Source organism: Malaclemys terrapin, chromosome 3, assembly GCF_027887155.1.
Source record: "Malaclemys terrapin pileata isolate rMalTer1 chromosome 3, rMalTer1.hap1, whole genome shotgun sequence".
NCBI classification, from domain to species: domain Eukaryota; kingdom Metazoa; phylum Chordata; order Testudines; family Emydidae; genus Malaclemys; species Malaclemys terrapin.
Window position 1 is genome coordinate 206,523,678 of NC_071507.1, and position 14,816 is coordinate 206,538,493.

General features: G+C 45.3%; 1 protein-coding gene across 6 annotated transcripts in view; it reads left to right on the plus strand.

Moving 5' to 3' along the window:
• DTNB (dystrobrevin beta) overlaps positions 1–14,816 on the plus strand; it is a 350,654-nt gene that overhangs the window by 276,155 nt on the left and 59,683 nt on the right. For 3 of the 6 annotated variants that reach the window (XM_054022674.1, XM_054022676.1, XM_054022678.1), the window contains one exon: positions 3,464–3,484. The exons of the other annotated variants lie outside the window; for them this stretch is intronic. In XM_054022674.1, the coding sequence (XP_053878649.1) occupies positions 3,464–3,484 (21 nt within the window). The remainder of the gene's footprint in view (positions 1–3,463; positions 3,485–14,816) is intronic. 6 annotated transcript variants of the gene reach the window in all.

The following is a 14,816-nucleotide window of genomic DNA, read 5'->3' on the forward strand; positions in this document are numbered from 1 at the left end:
ACACTCTCTCCACAGACGAGTGACACTACCACCAAGGGTTATCCTCTCCCTACAATGGTGGACACAACCAGGGAATATATGCTCTGGGATTCCCTTTCAACAAGACCCCCCCATCAGTGACTATTACAACAGATGCCTCCCTGATAGGTTGGGGTGCCCACTTGGGTCACCACAATGTGCAAGGCAAGTGGTCTGCGACAGAAACCCGACTACATATCCATCTCCTGGAACTCTGCATGGTACACAATGCATGCCAACACTTCCTCCCACTCATACAAGAAACCTCAATCTCTATTCTCACCGACAATGTGGCATGCATGTTTTAAATTAATCGCCAAGGAGGAGCCAGGTCTCACTCGCTATGCGTAGAAGCCATTAATTTATGGAACTTCTGCATCTGGAACAATATAAACATCACAGCATAATACCTACCAGGGTGCCAAGAAACTACAGCCGATAACCTCAGCAGGCACTTCTCACAGGAACACGAGTGGGAAATCCATGACAGTGTTCTTGGCATGATATTCCAAAAATGGGGTCACCCGGTAATCGACCTTTTCGCCTTAGTGACAAATCACAAATGACCACTATTTTGCTCCCGGGCAGGCCTGGCACTGGGATCGTTAGGGGATGCTTCCTCATCCCGTGGAACGCATCACTCATATATGCCTTCCCGCCACTACCACTGATCCCACGGGTCATCCGCAAGATACGACTCGACAGAGCATACATCATTCTCATTGTCCCCCCAGGATCCAGACAGACTTGGTTTCCGTACCTCTCACATCTAGCAGTTTGTGCCCCACAACCGCTGCCTTCCCGGATGGACCTCCTGTCCCAGAACAAGGGCCTGATGCTCCATCCAGACCCAGCAAAACTCCATCTCAAAGCATGGCTCCTCTCTGGTTCCAACATGGGGAATTGAACTGTGCGGAGAAAGTAAAACAGGTATTACTAAATAGCCGTCGCCTCACCACTAGAAATACTTACCACCACAAGTGGAGAAGATTCTCCCTTTGGTGTCAGCAAAAACAGCTGGACGCGACCAAGGCGCCTCTATCTATGATCCTATACTACCTACTAGAACTGAAGGAAACGGGGTTAGCCATAAGTTCTATTAAAGTACACCTGGCTGCCATCACGGCCCTCCATGAACAGAGAGAAGGGTCTTCAATATTCGTTCACCCGATTACACGGCGCTTTCTAGCAGGTATACAGAACATGTACCCAGAAGTGCGCCAACCTGCACCACCACGGGATCTCAATCTTGTGCTCAAACGTCTCACAAGACCACCCTTCGAACCTCTAGCAACCTGCTCACTCCTACATACGTCAGTGAAGGTCGCATTCCTGGTGGCAATCACGTCTGCCAGACGTGTCCGTAAAATAGGAGCATTGATGGCTGAACCACCGTACACTGTATTTACCAAAGACAAAATCATGTTACGTCCTCACCCAAAATTCTTGCCCAAAGTGGCTACAAATTTTCATGTTAACCAAACCATACACTTACCTGTCTTCTATCCCAAGCCACATAACAACTCTTGAGAAGCAACATTGCACATGCTAGGTGTCAGATGGGCTGTAGCCTTCTACTTGGACAGAACTAAGCCATTTCGCAAGTCACCAAGACTGTTTGTCTCTACAGCAGAGCGCTCCAAGGGCTCTACAATATTGACCCAGAGACTCTCCAAAGGGGTCTCTACCTGTATTCAAACTTGCTACTGCCTGCATCACAAAGAACCCTCCAAGGGCATCAGATCCCACTCAACGCGAGCCATGGCGACATCAGTTGCATTCTTGAACACTGTCCCCTTAATAGATATTTGTAGAGCTGCAGCCTGGACATCGGAGCACACTTTTGCAAAGCATTACACTATCACCCAAGGCCTTGTCTCAGATTCTATCGTTGGCCTTACAGTGCTCTCATCACACACTTATACATAACTCCAAACCCTACCACCCCTGGTGGGGTACTGCTCTACAAGCACCTAGAGTGGAGCAGCCACAGGGACACCACTCGAAGAAGAAGAAGAAGTTACCTTGTGCAGTAACGATGGTTCTTCGAGATGTGTGTCCCTGTTGGTCCTCCACTACCCATCCTCCTCCCCTCTACTTCAGAGTTCACACAGCCGAGCGCTGCGGTAGAGAAGGAACAGAGGGGGGTGGTCGGGAGAGCGCGCGCGCTACAGGCGGTACCAACAGCTGCATGAGACAACTCCTGTGTGCGCCCTTCCCCCGACCGAGTACTGCTGCGAGAAATCTCTGATTTCCGGCGTAGGGACACACCAACACCTAGAGTAGAGCACCCACAGGGGGACACATCTCGAAGAACCATCGTTACTGCACAAGGTGAGTAACTTCTTCTTTTGGAGACGTTATATGATAGCAGTGTTAGACAGGTGGTCTTGGACTCTATGAACCCCAAAAGTGGCAGTGGCGACTACTAAAGCTACAGAATAGCTCATTGTTTTTCTGGGTTCATTTATTAGTTAATTGCTCTCAGTGTTCCCACTGCTTTATGGCGTGCAGGGGCAAATTCTCTCTGAAAATGTCTGGGGTTTGTAAAAGAAATCTAGATTATTTTGCTGATGCTCAGTAGTTGAAATAAAAGTGTAACTGTGTAGCCCAGCAGGTCACTTAATACACATTTCTTTCATTCAGACGAAGATAACTTCATTCATTCTTGCATTACTCAAGCATCACACTTTCAGCAGTGACCCCCATTCATCAGAGTTACTCTTTAGCAGTGCAGGAATCAGTTTTTTCGCTGTACATTTTTTAATTTAGTCCATACCTTTAGAGCTTGTGCTTACTTTCCCAGTTCTCCTCTCCTTCCATTCCACTGCTCTGGATGTCTGACATTGTACCAACTTGCTTTTTTTAACCTGAGCAGTAAAGGTCACTGCGGGCCAGTGATAGGAGGTCCCTGGCTATGGCTTCAGTTTGACAAAGACTGACAGTGCGGCAGAGATGTTACGCTGTTCTGTCACAAACATAGTGCATCACTGAGTATTGGCAGCCTTCAAACAGTTTCATGGCTAACATTTATAGAGTTAAAGAGGTATTTAGTTTAGCCCTTCTTAGCTGAAAGGTTAAGGGCCTCAAGGAGTGCAGATGAGAACTGGTGGATCACCTGAGTCCAAGGGAGGTGCTGAGGGCACTAAGGGTGTTTTGGGAGGGAAGGGATCACTCTGAGATCTGCTCAATTTACTCAACCTCCTAACACAGGTGCACATTATAGCCACAGATCTCCTTTTGAGACATGGAACAAACTGCATCTCTGCTTTCTCCCCACCGCTGCTGTGTCTTTGTTTCGTGTTGCATCTACAGATGTTTCTACAATTTACCGTCTGCCTGTTCTTTCATTTCTTCTGTTGTGTGTTTGTGTATTTCCTTTTAACGTGATGATTAATATATCTTTGTTTCTCTTTTCACCTTTTTCTGTTGCCAACATTTGTAGGAAGAAGAGCAAAAGCAGGCAGTAAGTTGATTTCAGTGTGTAGTTGATCTAACTTGGGCGGGGTTCTGCATGAAAACACAATTTTTGTCCTGATGGGATTGTATGTAAATAAACCATGCATTACTTTTTCTTTGTGGCTAGTGTAATGTCACTCCGATGGGGTCTTTCTCATTTTTAAAATTCCAAACCAGAACTCTTCAGTTCCCGGTGGAGCATGTTCTTAATAAAGTACTGTGAGCTTCTTTTCCTCCCCTTTCAAATTAAGTTTATTGCCTTGAATACATGACCAGTGAGAACATTTGTTTGTTTTTTAGAAAAGTGCATGATCAACCAGATTGAAAAGAGAGATTCTCAGCTTGTTTTACTTTGTATTCTGACAGTTTCTCAGGAGTATTTTGATAGCTTTCTTGTCTCTTTGAATAACCTGGAATTTGCCTGTTTGCTGTATTCAAGTCCATGCATGAAAACTAATTTTGATACTCTAGGCATGGCTTCATGTCATGTAGCTCGATATAGTCTCACTAGACTAGTCTGTTTTGCGCTCATTGCAAATGAAATGTGCAAACTAATGAGAGACAAGAATGCATTTGCTGTTATTGATTTCCATTTCCATTGCCCTCCTACTAAAATTTAAATCCAGTGTTAACTTTGTGATCCACTCCAGAGGGAGCCCTTTTTCTTTTTTAAGGAACAGCCGTATATTCAGTTATTTTTCTTCAGCAGCACATGCTTTCAGCACACCCCAGCTGTTCTTCTCTGTGCACATAGAGTTATGAAGATTAACCCTATGTTCACTTTGGTTGTTTATTTGCCATATATACCTTACACAGCTTGAAAATATTCAGATAACTTATTTCTGGTAAGAAGATGTACCTACGTATACAGCTTCTATCGATGAAGCCTCCGAGTGACGCTACATCAGAACTGTGCTGGAACTGACCCTTGGTGGCCCCTGGGAGCCCCGTATTAAAATTTCTTCCCCAAATTGAAGGGACAATTGTGGTGATTTCCCTCCTTGTGCTGGAATTCGCTCCTCTCTAGATGTGGCTAAATCAGGGGTTCTCAAACTGGGGGTCGGGACCCCTCAGGGGGTCTTGAGGTTATTACATGGGGGTCACGAGCTATCAGCCTCCACCCTAAACCCCGCTTTGCCTCCAGCATTTATAATGGTGTTCAATATGTTAAAAAGTGTTTTTAGTGTATAAGGGGGGTCGCACTCAGAGGCTTGCTGTGAGAAAGGGGTCACCAGGACAAAAGTCTGAGAACCCCTGGGCTAAATCATCCCATTCAGAGAAGATTTATCCTGGGGTTCATAAAAATATCTCTGCAAAAAAACTTGTGACTTTTAGGAATGGACCAGATTACACCAAACAACAGGTGAGTACAGAATATTTCCTGGGGGAAAAAGAACCCCAAGACACCCAGATAAGGTCTCTCCCCTGTCAAATTGCGAAAGCCAAACATTGCCATATATTGTCATCATACTCAGGATAATTTTCAGGAATAGACATTTCCATGGAAGTGTAGCATAATTAACATTTGTTTTCCCAGTGCCGCTGCCTCCTTCCTGGTTATTGTTTTAGTTGGCTTGTGGGCCGGGGGGTGCTCTCTAGGGTTGCCAACTTTCTACTGAAACTGAACACCCTTGCCTCACCCCTGCCTCGCCCCTTCTCCGAGGCCCCGCCCCTGCTCACTCCATCCCCCCTCCCTCTGTCGCTCACTCTCCTCACCCTCACTCACTCGCTCATTTTCACCAGGCTGCCTCTGGGGGATGGGGGTGAAGGAGGGTTCTGGCTGGGGGTGCAGACTCTGGAGTGGGGCTGGGGATGAGGGAGTTGGGGTGTAGGAGGGTGCTCCAGGCTGAAACCAAGGGGTTTGGAGCACCGGAGGGGGATCAGGGCTGGGACAGAGGGTTGGGGGAGGGAGAGGGGGAGGGCTCTGGTTGGGGGTGCGGGCTCTGGGGTGGGGCTGGGGATGAGGGGTTTGGGGTGCAGGAGGGTGCTCTGGGCTGGGACCGAGGGGTTCAGAGGGCGGGAGGCGGATCAGGGCAGGGGGTTAGGGTGTGGGAGGGGGTCAGGGGTGCAGGCTCTGGGCAGCGCTTACCTTAAGCAGGTCCCAGAAGCAGCGGCATGTCCCGCCTCTGGCTTCTACGCAGAGACACGGCCAGGTGACTCTGCGCCCTGCCCTGTCTGTAGGCGCCGCCCCTGCGGCTCCCATTGGCCACACTTACCAGAGCCCCCTGGCTTCCCCATATGCATAGGAGCCGGAGTGGGGACATGCCGGCTGCTTTCCAGGAGCTGTGTGGCACAGAGGCTAGCAGGGAGCCTGCCAGCCCCGCTGTGCAGCGCCACCAATAGGACAGTCAACAGCCCAATCAGCGGTGCTGACCAGAGCCACCGGGATCCCTTTTCGACTGGGTGTTCCAGTCAAAAACCGGACACCTGGTCACCCTACTGCTTTCCCCAGTTTAGCAGACCTTGATAGTACTACCCAGAGTGGTATTTGTACTAGCTGGATAAATATTTAATGCCTACTATATAGCAACAACTCTGGGCAGTGTCCTGGGCAGTGAACTTGTAATCGTCTGGTTTAACACATTACCTGACTTTGGTTTATAGCCTCTGGTTCAGGCCTCAGGTCTTGCACTAGGCCCAGTGTTCCAGGCTCTCTCTCTACTACAGTTATTGAAACCCGTTGTAGTTTGAATATGAAAATAAATGAAGAGATTCTCCAGTTGTTCTTCCCTCCTGTCTGCAGTACACATACCCTGGAATATCATGTTTATCAGAGAGGAAGTTTGGGCGGGGGGAGCTCTTACTAAAGTGTTAACAGCACATTACTTCACTAGATAGTCCCGCTGCTTTGGAATTTATGGTTTCTGAGGCAACAAGGATTTGAAACAGCAGTAACCAAAGTTAGACCAACCAAAGGCCACGTTAGTGATTTGTATTAAATAAATCTGAATGCGGTGCCTAGTTTGCAGGAACTGGAGCAGGTTGCAGCTGCCCTCATCTGTAATACAATGGTGCAGTCTGAAAAAAACTACAAGTTCCATCATGCATTGCTCTGCTTCAGTCAAAGCCACTTAAATGAGATCCCTGCATCATATTGTCTACTGAGACCAGTAGTTTTCAGGAAGAGGGTGGTGGTCATGGTACTTCTTCACACTGAAGAGGAGAGGCGAACGGCAGCTCTGGTTCTTTTTGTAGAACTCACTGGGCCATACATTGGCTTCTCTGCTACTTCAGTAAATTTACTGTCAGCCATTTATTCCAAGTATTCAAATAAACACAATACTGGAGAATAGAAGGGCTGGTGCATTGGGAGAACCCAGCTTAAAGGAACATATCAACTTGAAATCTAGTCAGTTTCAGCAAATAAGTTTAAATTAGTTTTAGACACTTCATTGGTTTTACAATCACAATGTCTTACCCTTACAAACAGGAAGAGTGATTGTCTATATCAGCAGGTTCTCAAACTTTAGCAACCCGAGGACCCCCATTTTAAGATAAATTTTTCGTGGACCCCCAAGACCCCCGCTCAGCCCCAGGCCCTGCCCCCTCTCCACCCCTTCCCCCAAATCCCCACCCCCGCCCCACCTCTTCCCACCCCCACTCCTCCCTGCCCCTCCTCTTCACCACCTCTTTCCGCCCCCGAGCACCCCATCCCCGCTTCTCCCCCTCCCTCCCAGCACCTCCTGCACGCTTCTGAACAGCTGTTCCCCGGCATGCAGGAGGCACTGGGAGGGAGGAGGAGGGGTTGATCAGCAGGGCTAGTGGCCCTGGATATGATTCCACCCCCTCCCATGAGCACACCCTGTCCCCGCTCCTCCCCCTCCCTCCCAGTGCCTTCTGCACGCCGCCCGCTGAAGAGCTCTTCCCTGGCATGCTGGAGGCGCTGGGAGGGAGGAAGGGGGTGGAGTTGATCAGCGGGGATCTAGAGTGCCTTCGCGGACGCCCATTTGAGAAACGCTGGTCTATATGCCAAGTGCTGTCAAATACACAAAATCAACTGAAAAGAGAGAGAGAGTGATTTTTCCCTATAGCTTTGAGTTGTAGTAATCTTAGGTGGTGTTTGTCATAAAACTAGGTAAAAAACTGTCAGATAGAAGCGTGATTTTAAGTTGGCTGTATCCCTTTAAGGGGTGGCAGTCACAGCTCAGAACCTTATGCAAAGTGGCGATTCCACACCTCTTTCCGGAATCAAGTGCCTCTCTACCTAATGACATGTTGTCCTGCTTACACTCCAAATGCAGTTGGAAATAGGCATGACTTTGTTCAGATTCATGTTTTTCAAACCTTGCCCTCACTGAGAACTATGCCCAATGCCAAGTTTCAGCTTTCAAGCTGCTGTCATTTTTAACACAGCTCTGTACAAAAGAAGTGTGGCTAGAATTGTTTTAATCTTCGGAACTCAAAAACAGCAGGAGGGTTGTTCAAATTTTCAAAACAGATTCACCTTCAGAAAGACCCAGCATAGAAATTTTAATCCTAACCAATGGATTTTTTAAAAACGTACATATTGTATGTGAAAACAGGGCTAGAATTGAAACCGATCAAGAGCCTCCACTCTAAATTCACCTCTGTGCAAAGTTATGGTGGTACAATAGTTTTATCATGGACAGTTTAGGGAGAGTCCTGAGCTGGTCATGCTAGAAGAGTCACATATAATCAGAGAAGTGATGAATTATGAGACTTGTTTTACCCTAAAAATATTATGTATTATTCCAATTTGATGCTAATAATTTCAAAACATATAACAGCAGCAGGAGGCTTTGGAAAAGGGCTTTCTATGTTTCTATATCGGAGTCGGCAACCTTCGGCACGCGGCCCATCAGGGTAAGCTACTGGCGGGCCACGTTGACTGTCCGCAGGCACGGCCCCCCACAGCTCCCAGTGGCTGAGGTTCACCATCTCCAGCCAATGGGAGCTGCCGGAAGTGGTAGCCAGCATGTCCCTGGCCATTGGGAGCTGCGGGGGGCCGTGCCTGCGGGACGGTCAACGTAAACAAACTGTCTCGCAGCCTGCCAGCGGATTGCCCTGGTGGGCCGCGTGCCGAAGGTTGCCGACCCCCGTTCTATATGTTATTGTGCTATTGCTCTCTCGTTCTGTGTGTATACAGTGAAAAGCATCACAAAGAATTGTTGTAACCCTTTGACAGGTAGACTCACAAATTTCCCCTCTTTTCACTTCCAAAACAAAATGGCCATTAACAACGTGGTCATTTAAAAAAAAAAAAAAGTTATAAAAATAAAAACCACAGTCTCCTATCCCCACCCTTCCACTAAAAGTATCAGGCTTTCAGGTCTTACAAGATGTGTAGTAAGTTGAAACTTCCACAGTAAATACCTACGATAATATGGCCGGGGCAGGGGTGGGGGGAGGAACTGCTGGTTTGAAAAGGTTCTGTATAAGCTGCATAAATCCTCTGGCTGACAGAAATAACAGCCCTGAAGCAGTACATGCTATTGTTCATGCACTCTGTGTGTTGGTACGGTAGAAGAGGACTTTTTAAAAAAGTTTATACTGTTTCCATCTCTCACCCTGGCAACGTGCTTCGTAGTCATAGGCACATGCATAAAACAAGACTTGCTCCATGATGAGGTAATGGATATTCGTCAATGGAACCCTCTGTAGGGGTGGATGTCACGTGAAGGAGATTGATACCACACAATCTAAACAATTATTTAGCCAATTGCTTTTTGCAACAATTACATCATAAAATGTGACTTTTGTAAGAGAGAATTCAGCTGTACGCCCACCTGTTACCATGGTTGGATTTTGTTCTCTACACGTCCTTCCACTAGCCTGGCTCTAAATTAAATCTACTACTGCCATTCTGGGTCAGATTACACCTCTCTGCCATTAATAGCCGTTTTTGTTACCTTTATACATCTGAATGTGTAACACCATTATTTAAGGATTCAGATTCGTTGTATTTCCTGCAATATACACTGCCTGGCTGTGGGAAATAGGATATGGCGCTTTCTAGGTCACCAGTTCAAGACCAGTCCAGGTCAATTGTAACAAGACCCTATTTGGACACAGACTGACTAACCTAGTGAGGAGGGCTTTAAACTAGGTTCGACAGGGACAGATGAGCAAAGCCCACAGATAAGTGGGGAACATGGATACCTGGGAGATGGGTCGGAAATAGGAGGGAGGGTGGGCCATAATGGCAGAGAGAAAGGAGGGTCAGGGCAAAACTGGGAGGCAAGATCAAATCAGTATCTTAGATGCCTATATACAAATGCAAGAAGTATGGGTAATAAGCAGGAAGAACTGGAAGTGCTAATAAATAAATACAACTATGACTTTGTTGGCATCACCGAAACTTGGTGGGATAATACACATGATTTGAATGTTGGTGTGGGTGGATACAGCTTGCTCAGGAAGGATAGACAGAGGAAAAAGGAAAGTGGTGTTGCTTTATATATTAAAAATGTACACACTTGGACTGAGGTGGAGATGGACATAGGAGACGTAAGTGTTGAGAGTCTCTGGGTTAGGCTAAAAGGGGTAAAAACAAGTGTGATGTCATGCTAGGAGTCTACTACAGGCCACCTAACCAGGTGGAAGAGGTGGATGAGGCTTTTTTTAAACAACTAACAAAATCATCCAAAGCCCAAGATTTGGTGGTGATGGGGGACTTCAACTATCCAGATATATGTTGGGAAAATAACACAGCAGGGCACAGACCATCCAATAAGTTCTTGGACTGCATTACAGACATCTTCTTATTTCAGAAGGTTGAAAAAGCTACTAGGGGGGAAGCTGTTCTAGACTTGATTTTAACAAATAGGGAGGAACTTGTTGAGAATTTGAAAGTAGAAGGCAGCTTGGGTGAAAGTGATCATGAAATGATAGAGTTCACAATTTTAAGGAAGGGTAGAAGGGAATACAGCAAAATAGAGACAATGGATTTCAGGAAGGTGGATTTTGGTAAGCTCAGAGAGCTGATAGGTAAGGTCCCATGGGAATCAAAAAAAGGGGGGAGGGATAGCTCAGTGGTTTGAGCATTGGCCTGTTAAACCCAGCATTGTGAGTTCAATCCATGAGGGGGCCACTTAGGGATCTGGGGCAAAAAAAATCAGTACTTGGTCCTGCTAGTGAAGGCAGGGGGCTGGACTCAATGACCTTACAAAGTCCCCTCCAGCTCTAGGAGATAGGATAGCTCCATGAATTTATTTATTTATTTATTTATTTTATTTAAAACAGGGGAAAAACAACTGTGGAGAGTTGGCAGTTTTTCAAAGGACACTATTAAGGGCCCAAAAGCAAGCTTATTCCACTGAGTAGGAAAGATAGGAAATGTGGCAAAAGACCTCCTTGGCTTAACCACGAGATCTTGCATGATCTAAAAAATAAAAAGGAGTCATATAAAAAATGGAAACTAGGATAGATTACAAAGGATGAATGTAGGCAAACAACACAGGAATGCAGGGGCAAGATTAGAAAGGCAAAGGCACCAAATGAGCTCAAACTAGCTACGGGAATAAAGGGAAACAAGAAGACTTTTTATCAATACATTAGAAGCAAGAGGAAGACCAAAGACAAGGTAGGCCCACTGCTTAGTGAGGAGGGAGAAACAGTAACAGGAAACTTGGAAATGGCAGAAATGCTTAATGACTTCTTTGTTTCGGTCTTCACCGAGAAGTCTGAAGGAATGCCTAACATAGTGAATGCTAATGGGAAGGGGGTAGGTTTAGCAGATAAAATAAAAGAAGAACAAGTTAAAAATCACTTAGAAAAGTTAGATGCCTGCAAGTCACCAGGGCCTGATGAAATGCATCCTAGAATACTCAGGGAGCTAATAGAGGAGGTAACTGAACCTCTAGCTATTATCTTTGGAAAATCATGGGAGACGGGAGAGATTCCAGAAGACTGGTAAAGGGCAAACATAGTGCCCATCTATAAAAAGGGAAATAAAAACAATCCAGGAAACTACAGACCAGTTAGTTTAACTTCTGTGCCAGGGAAGATGATGGAGCAAGTAATTAAGGAAATCATCTGCAAACACTTGGAAGGTTGTAAGGTGATAGGGAATAGCCAGCATGGATTTGTAAAGAACAAATCGTGTCAAACCAATCTGATAGCTTTCTTTGATAGGATAACGAGTCTTGTGGATAAGGGAGAAGTGATGGATGTGGTATAACTAGACTTTAGTAAGGCATTTGATACGGTCTCGCATGATATTCTTATCGATAAACTAGGCAAATACAACTTAGATGGGGCTATTATAAGGTGGGTGCATAACTGGCTGGATAACGGTACTCAGAGAGTAGTTATTAATGGTTCCCAATCCTGCTGGAAAGGCATAACAAGTGGGGTTCCGCAGGGGTCTGTTTTGGGACCGGCTCTGTTCAATATCTTCATTAACGACTTAGATATTGGCATAGAAAGTACGCTTATTAAGTTTGCAGATGATACCAAACTGGGAGGGATTGCAACTGCTTTGGAGGACAGGGTTATAATTCAAAATGATCTGGACAAATTGGAGAAATGGTCCTAGGTAAACAGGATGAAGTTTAATAAAGACAAATGCAAAGTGCACCACTTAGGAAGGAAAAATCAGTTTCACACATACAGAATGAGAAGAGACTGTCTAGGAAGGAATACGGCAGAAAGGGATCTAGGGGTTATAGTGGACCACAAGCTAAATATGAGTCAACAGTGTGATGCTGTTGCAAAAAAAGCAAATGTGATTCTGGGATGTATTAACAGGTGTGTTGTGAGCAAGACACGAAAAGTCATTCTTCCGCTCTACTCTGCGCTGGTTAGGCCTCAGCTGGAGTATTGTGTCCAGTTCTGGGCACCGCATTTCAAGAAAGATGTGGAGAAATTGGAGAGGGTCCAGAGAAGAGCAACAAGAATGACTAAAGGTCTTGAGAACATGACCTATGAAGGAAGGCTGAAAGAATTGGGTTTGTTTAGTTTGGAAAAGAGAAGACTGAGAGGGGACATGATAGCAGTTTTCAGGTATCTAAAAGGGTGTCATAAGGAGGAGGGAGAAAACTTGTTCACCTTAGCCTCTAAGGATAGAACAAGAAGCAATGGGCTTAAACTGCAGCAAGGGAGGTTTAGGTTGGACATTAGGAAAAAGTTCCTAACTGTCAGGGTGGTTAAACACTGGAATAAATTGCCTAGGGAGGTTGTGGAATCTCCATCTCTGGAGATATTTAAGAGTAGGTTAGATAAATGTCTATTAGGGATTGTCTAGACAGTATTTGGTCCTGCCATGAGGGCAGGGGACTGGACTCGATGACCTCTCGAGGTCCCTTCCAGTCCTTGAATCTATTAATCTATAAGACATTTGGTATAAGCCTGGTTCCTAGTGGTTCCATCTAATGGAAATGCCGATCACAGCCCCCTTTGTTGACTATCTCAGCAGAGGCCACAGATTGAATTAGGTATAAAGGCAGAACCTGCACTCATAGGGACTGTCTCTTCAACAATAGAATTGCTCATTATAAATGTCAAGTTGCAGGTCTGACCTAGCAGCCAGGAGTGATGTAGGCAAAGCATGCTCATCCCCTGGGAGCGTGAGTCATTCATACTCATCCCCTGGGAGCATGAGTCATTGCATACTCATCCCCTGAGAGCTTGAGCTCCTTTTATTGTTCCCTAGCTGGGATGGTGACTAAACACTGCTGCATTATGTATGCCATGGACAGGTAATGGTAACACGTCATGCTTTTATAGCATTTAAAATCTTTAAAACACTTTATAAAATTAATCCTCACAACATCTCTGAGTTAAGTAAATAAATATTGTTGTGTCCATTTCAGAGATTGGGAAGACTGAGAGTGAGAGATTGTTACATGTTCAAGACCAAACAGCAAGTTAATGACAAAACTGGAATTAGAAATCCAAAGTCCCTGGTTTCTGATCCAGAGCATGTTCCAGTGAACAGTGTTGCTTCTCAGTAGACAACACATTAATGTGGAAGAAACTTACACTGCAGCTGTTCCTATTCTGTGATTAATTAGATTACTTCTTTCTTCAGGACTAGAAATTGTGCACCTTACACCATTGTCATATTCACATAGCACATTTTTAAACATCCAATAAAATAGAGCTGTGTGATATTGCTAACAGGATGGTCCAGTGGTTTGGGCACTTGCCTAGGACTTGGGAGATTCATATTCAATTCCTTGTTCCACTGCAGACTTCCTGTGTGAGTTAGGTGGTATTATTATTACTGTACTTGCAGAGCAATCAATACTAAGTGCATTTGTATATGTCTCCATAACACTTTTCTTCCCGTCATTATGCAAGCATAGGGGACTAATCAAAGCCACATGAATGATATCTGGATCTAGCACTGGTTTATATGGCACATGGCCCTTATTAATAGTGATAAGGTAATGTCAGCATGGAATTACTTGACATCTCATGAAATCTGTTTCACTGGGAAAAGGGTTGCTAGCACATGACAGCCATTTGGGGCTAGTTTCGTCATCTGCTATGCAGAGTGTATTGCTCTCTTTTGGCTCTTTCCCTTGCAAGGTGCTCTCCCTCTTTTCACCTCATTTCCTCATATGTGCTCTCCTTTTCTAGCGGGTCCTGGCATGTCTTGCTGGAGCACATTATATGTAGCAGAATTACCTAGAGTTGGTCTAAAATAACACAATAATCCATTTGAGCATAAACTGCTCTGCTGCTAACTGTATCTCTCTTTGAGGTGGATGGTGTCACCCGGGATTACCTCCCTCACCTCAGTTTGTTCTCTGTTTCCCCACACCCATGCACACACTCTATCCAGACCCATAGTGTAGACATGATGCACCATCTCAAAGCAGGGTTTATGCAAGTGCAGTTTAGTCTGATAATATACCAAAGTGAGCTGCATCTCTAAGACTGTCTAACAGGGGAATAATATTTTTGCATTCTGCATCAATGCCCAGTCTGAAGATCAGGTCCAGAGCATAACTAGCTGTGTGTGTAGGTTCACCGTTTATCTGAGAGAAACCAAAGATGTAAAAGGTACTTGGAAGTTTGGCCCTGAGTGACAGAGGGACACTTCAGCATGAATGTTGAAGTCACCCAAGACTGTCTTGGGAACTTTCACAACATGTATCACCATAGCTCTATCAACTTTTCTAGGAAAATGTCCATGTGTGTTCTTAATCAACTGACGAATGACTTTGTTTCAAGGGAATTTCTCCTGCATTTGAGGCTGAATAGAAACAATATGACTGTTTCACCAATGGTTTTGACTTTCCTGATCTGGATTGGTGATGTACCAAGTATTCTGTTCCCTATACTAGTTTTTCCCTTGCTTTGGTGACCCAAGATTTTATTTAGAGCCAGGAAAGAGAGGGATAAAAGACTGGTGTTAGATTTGCTTTTGG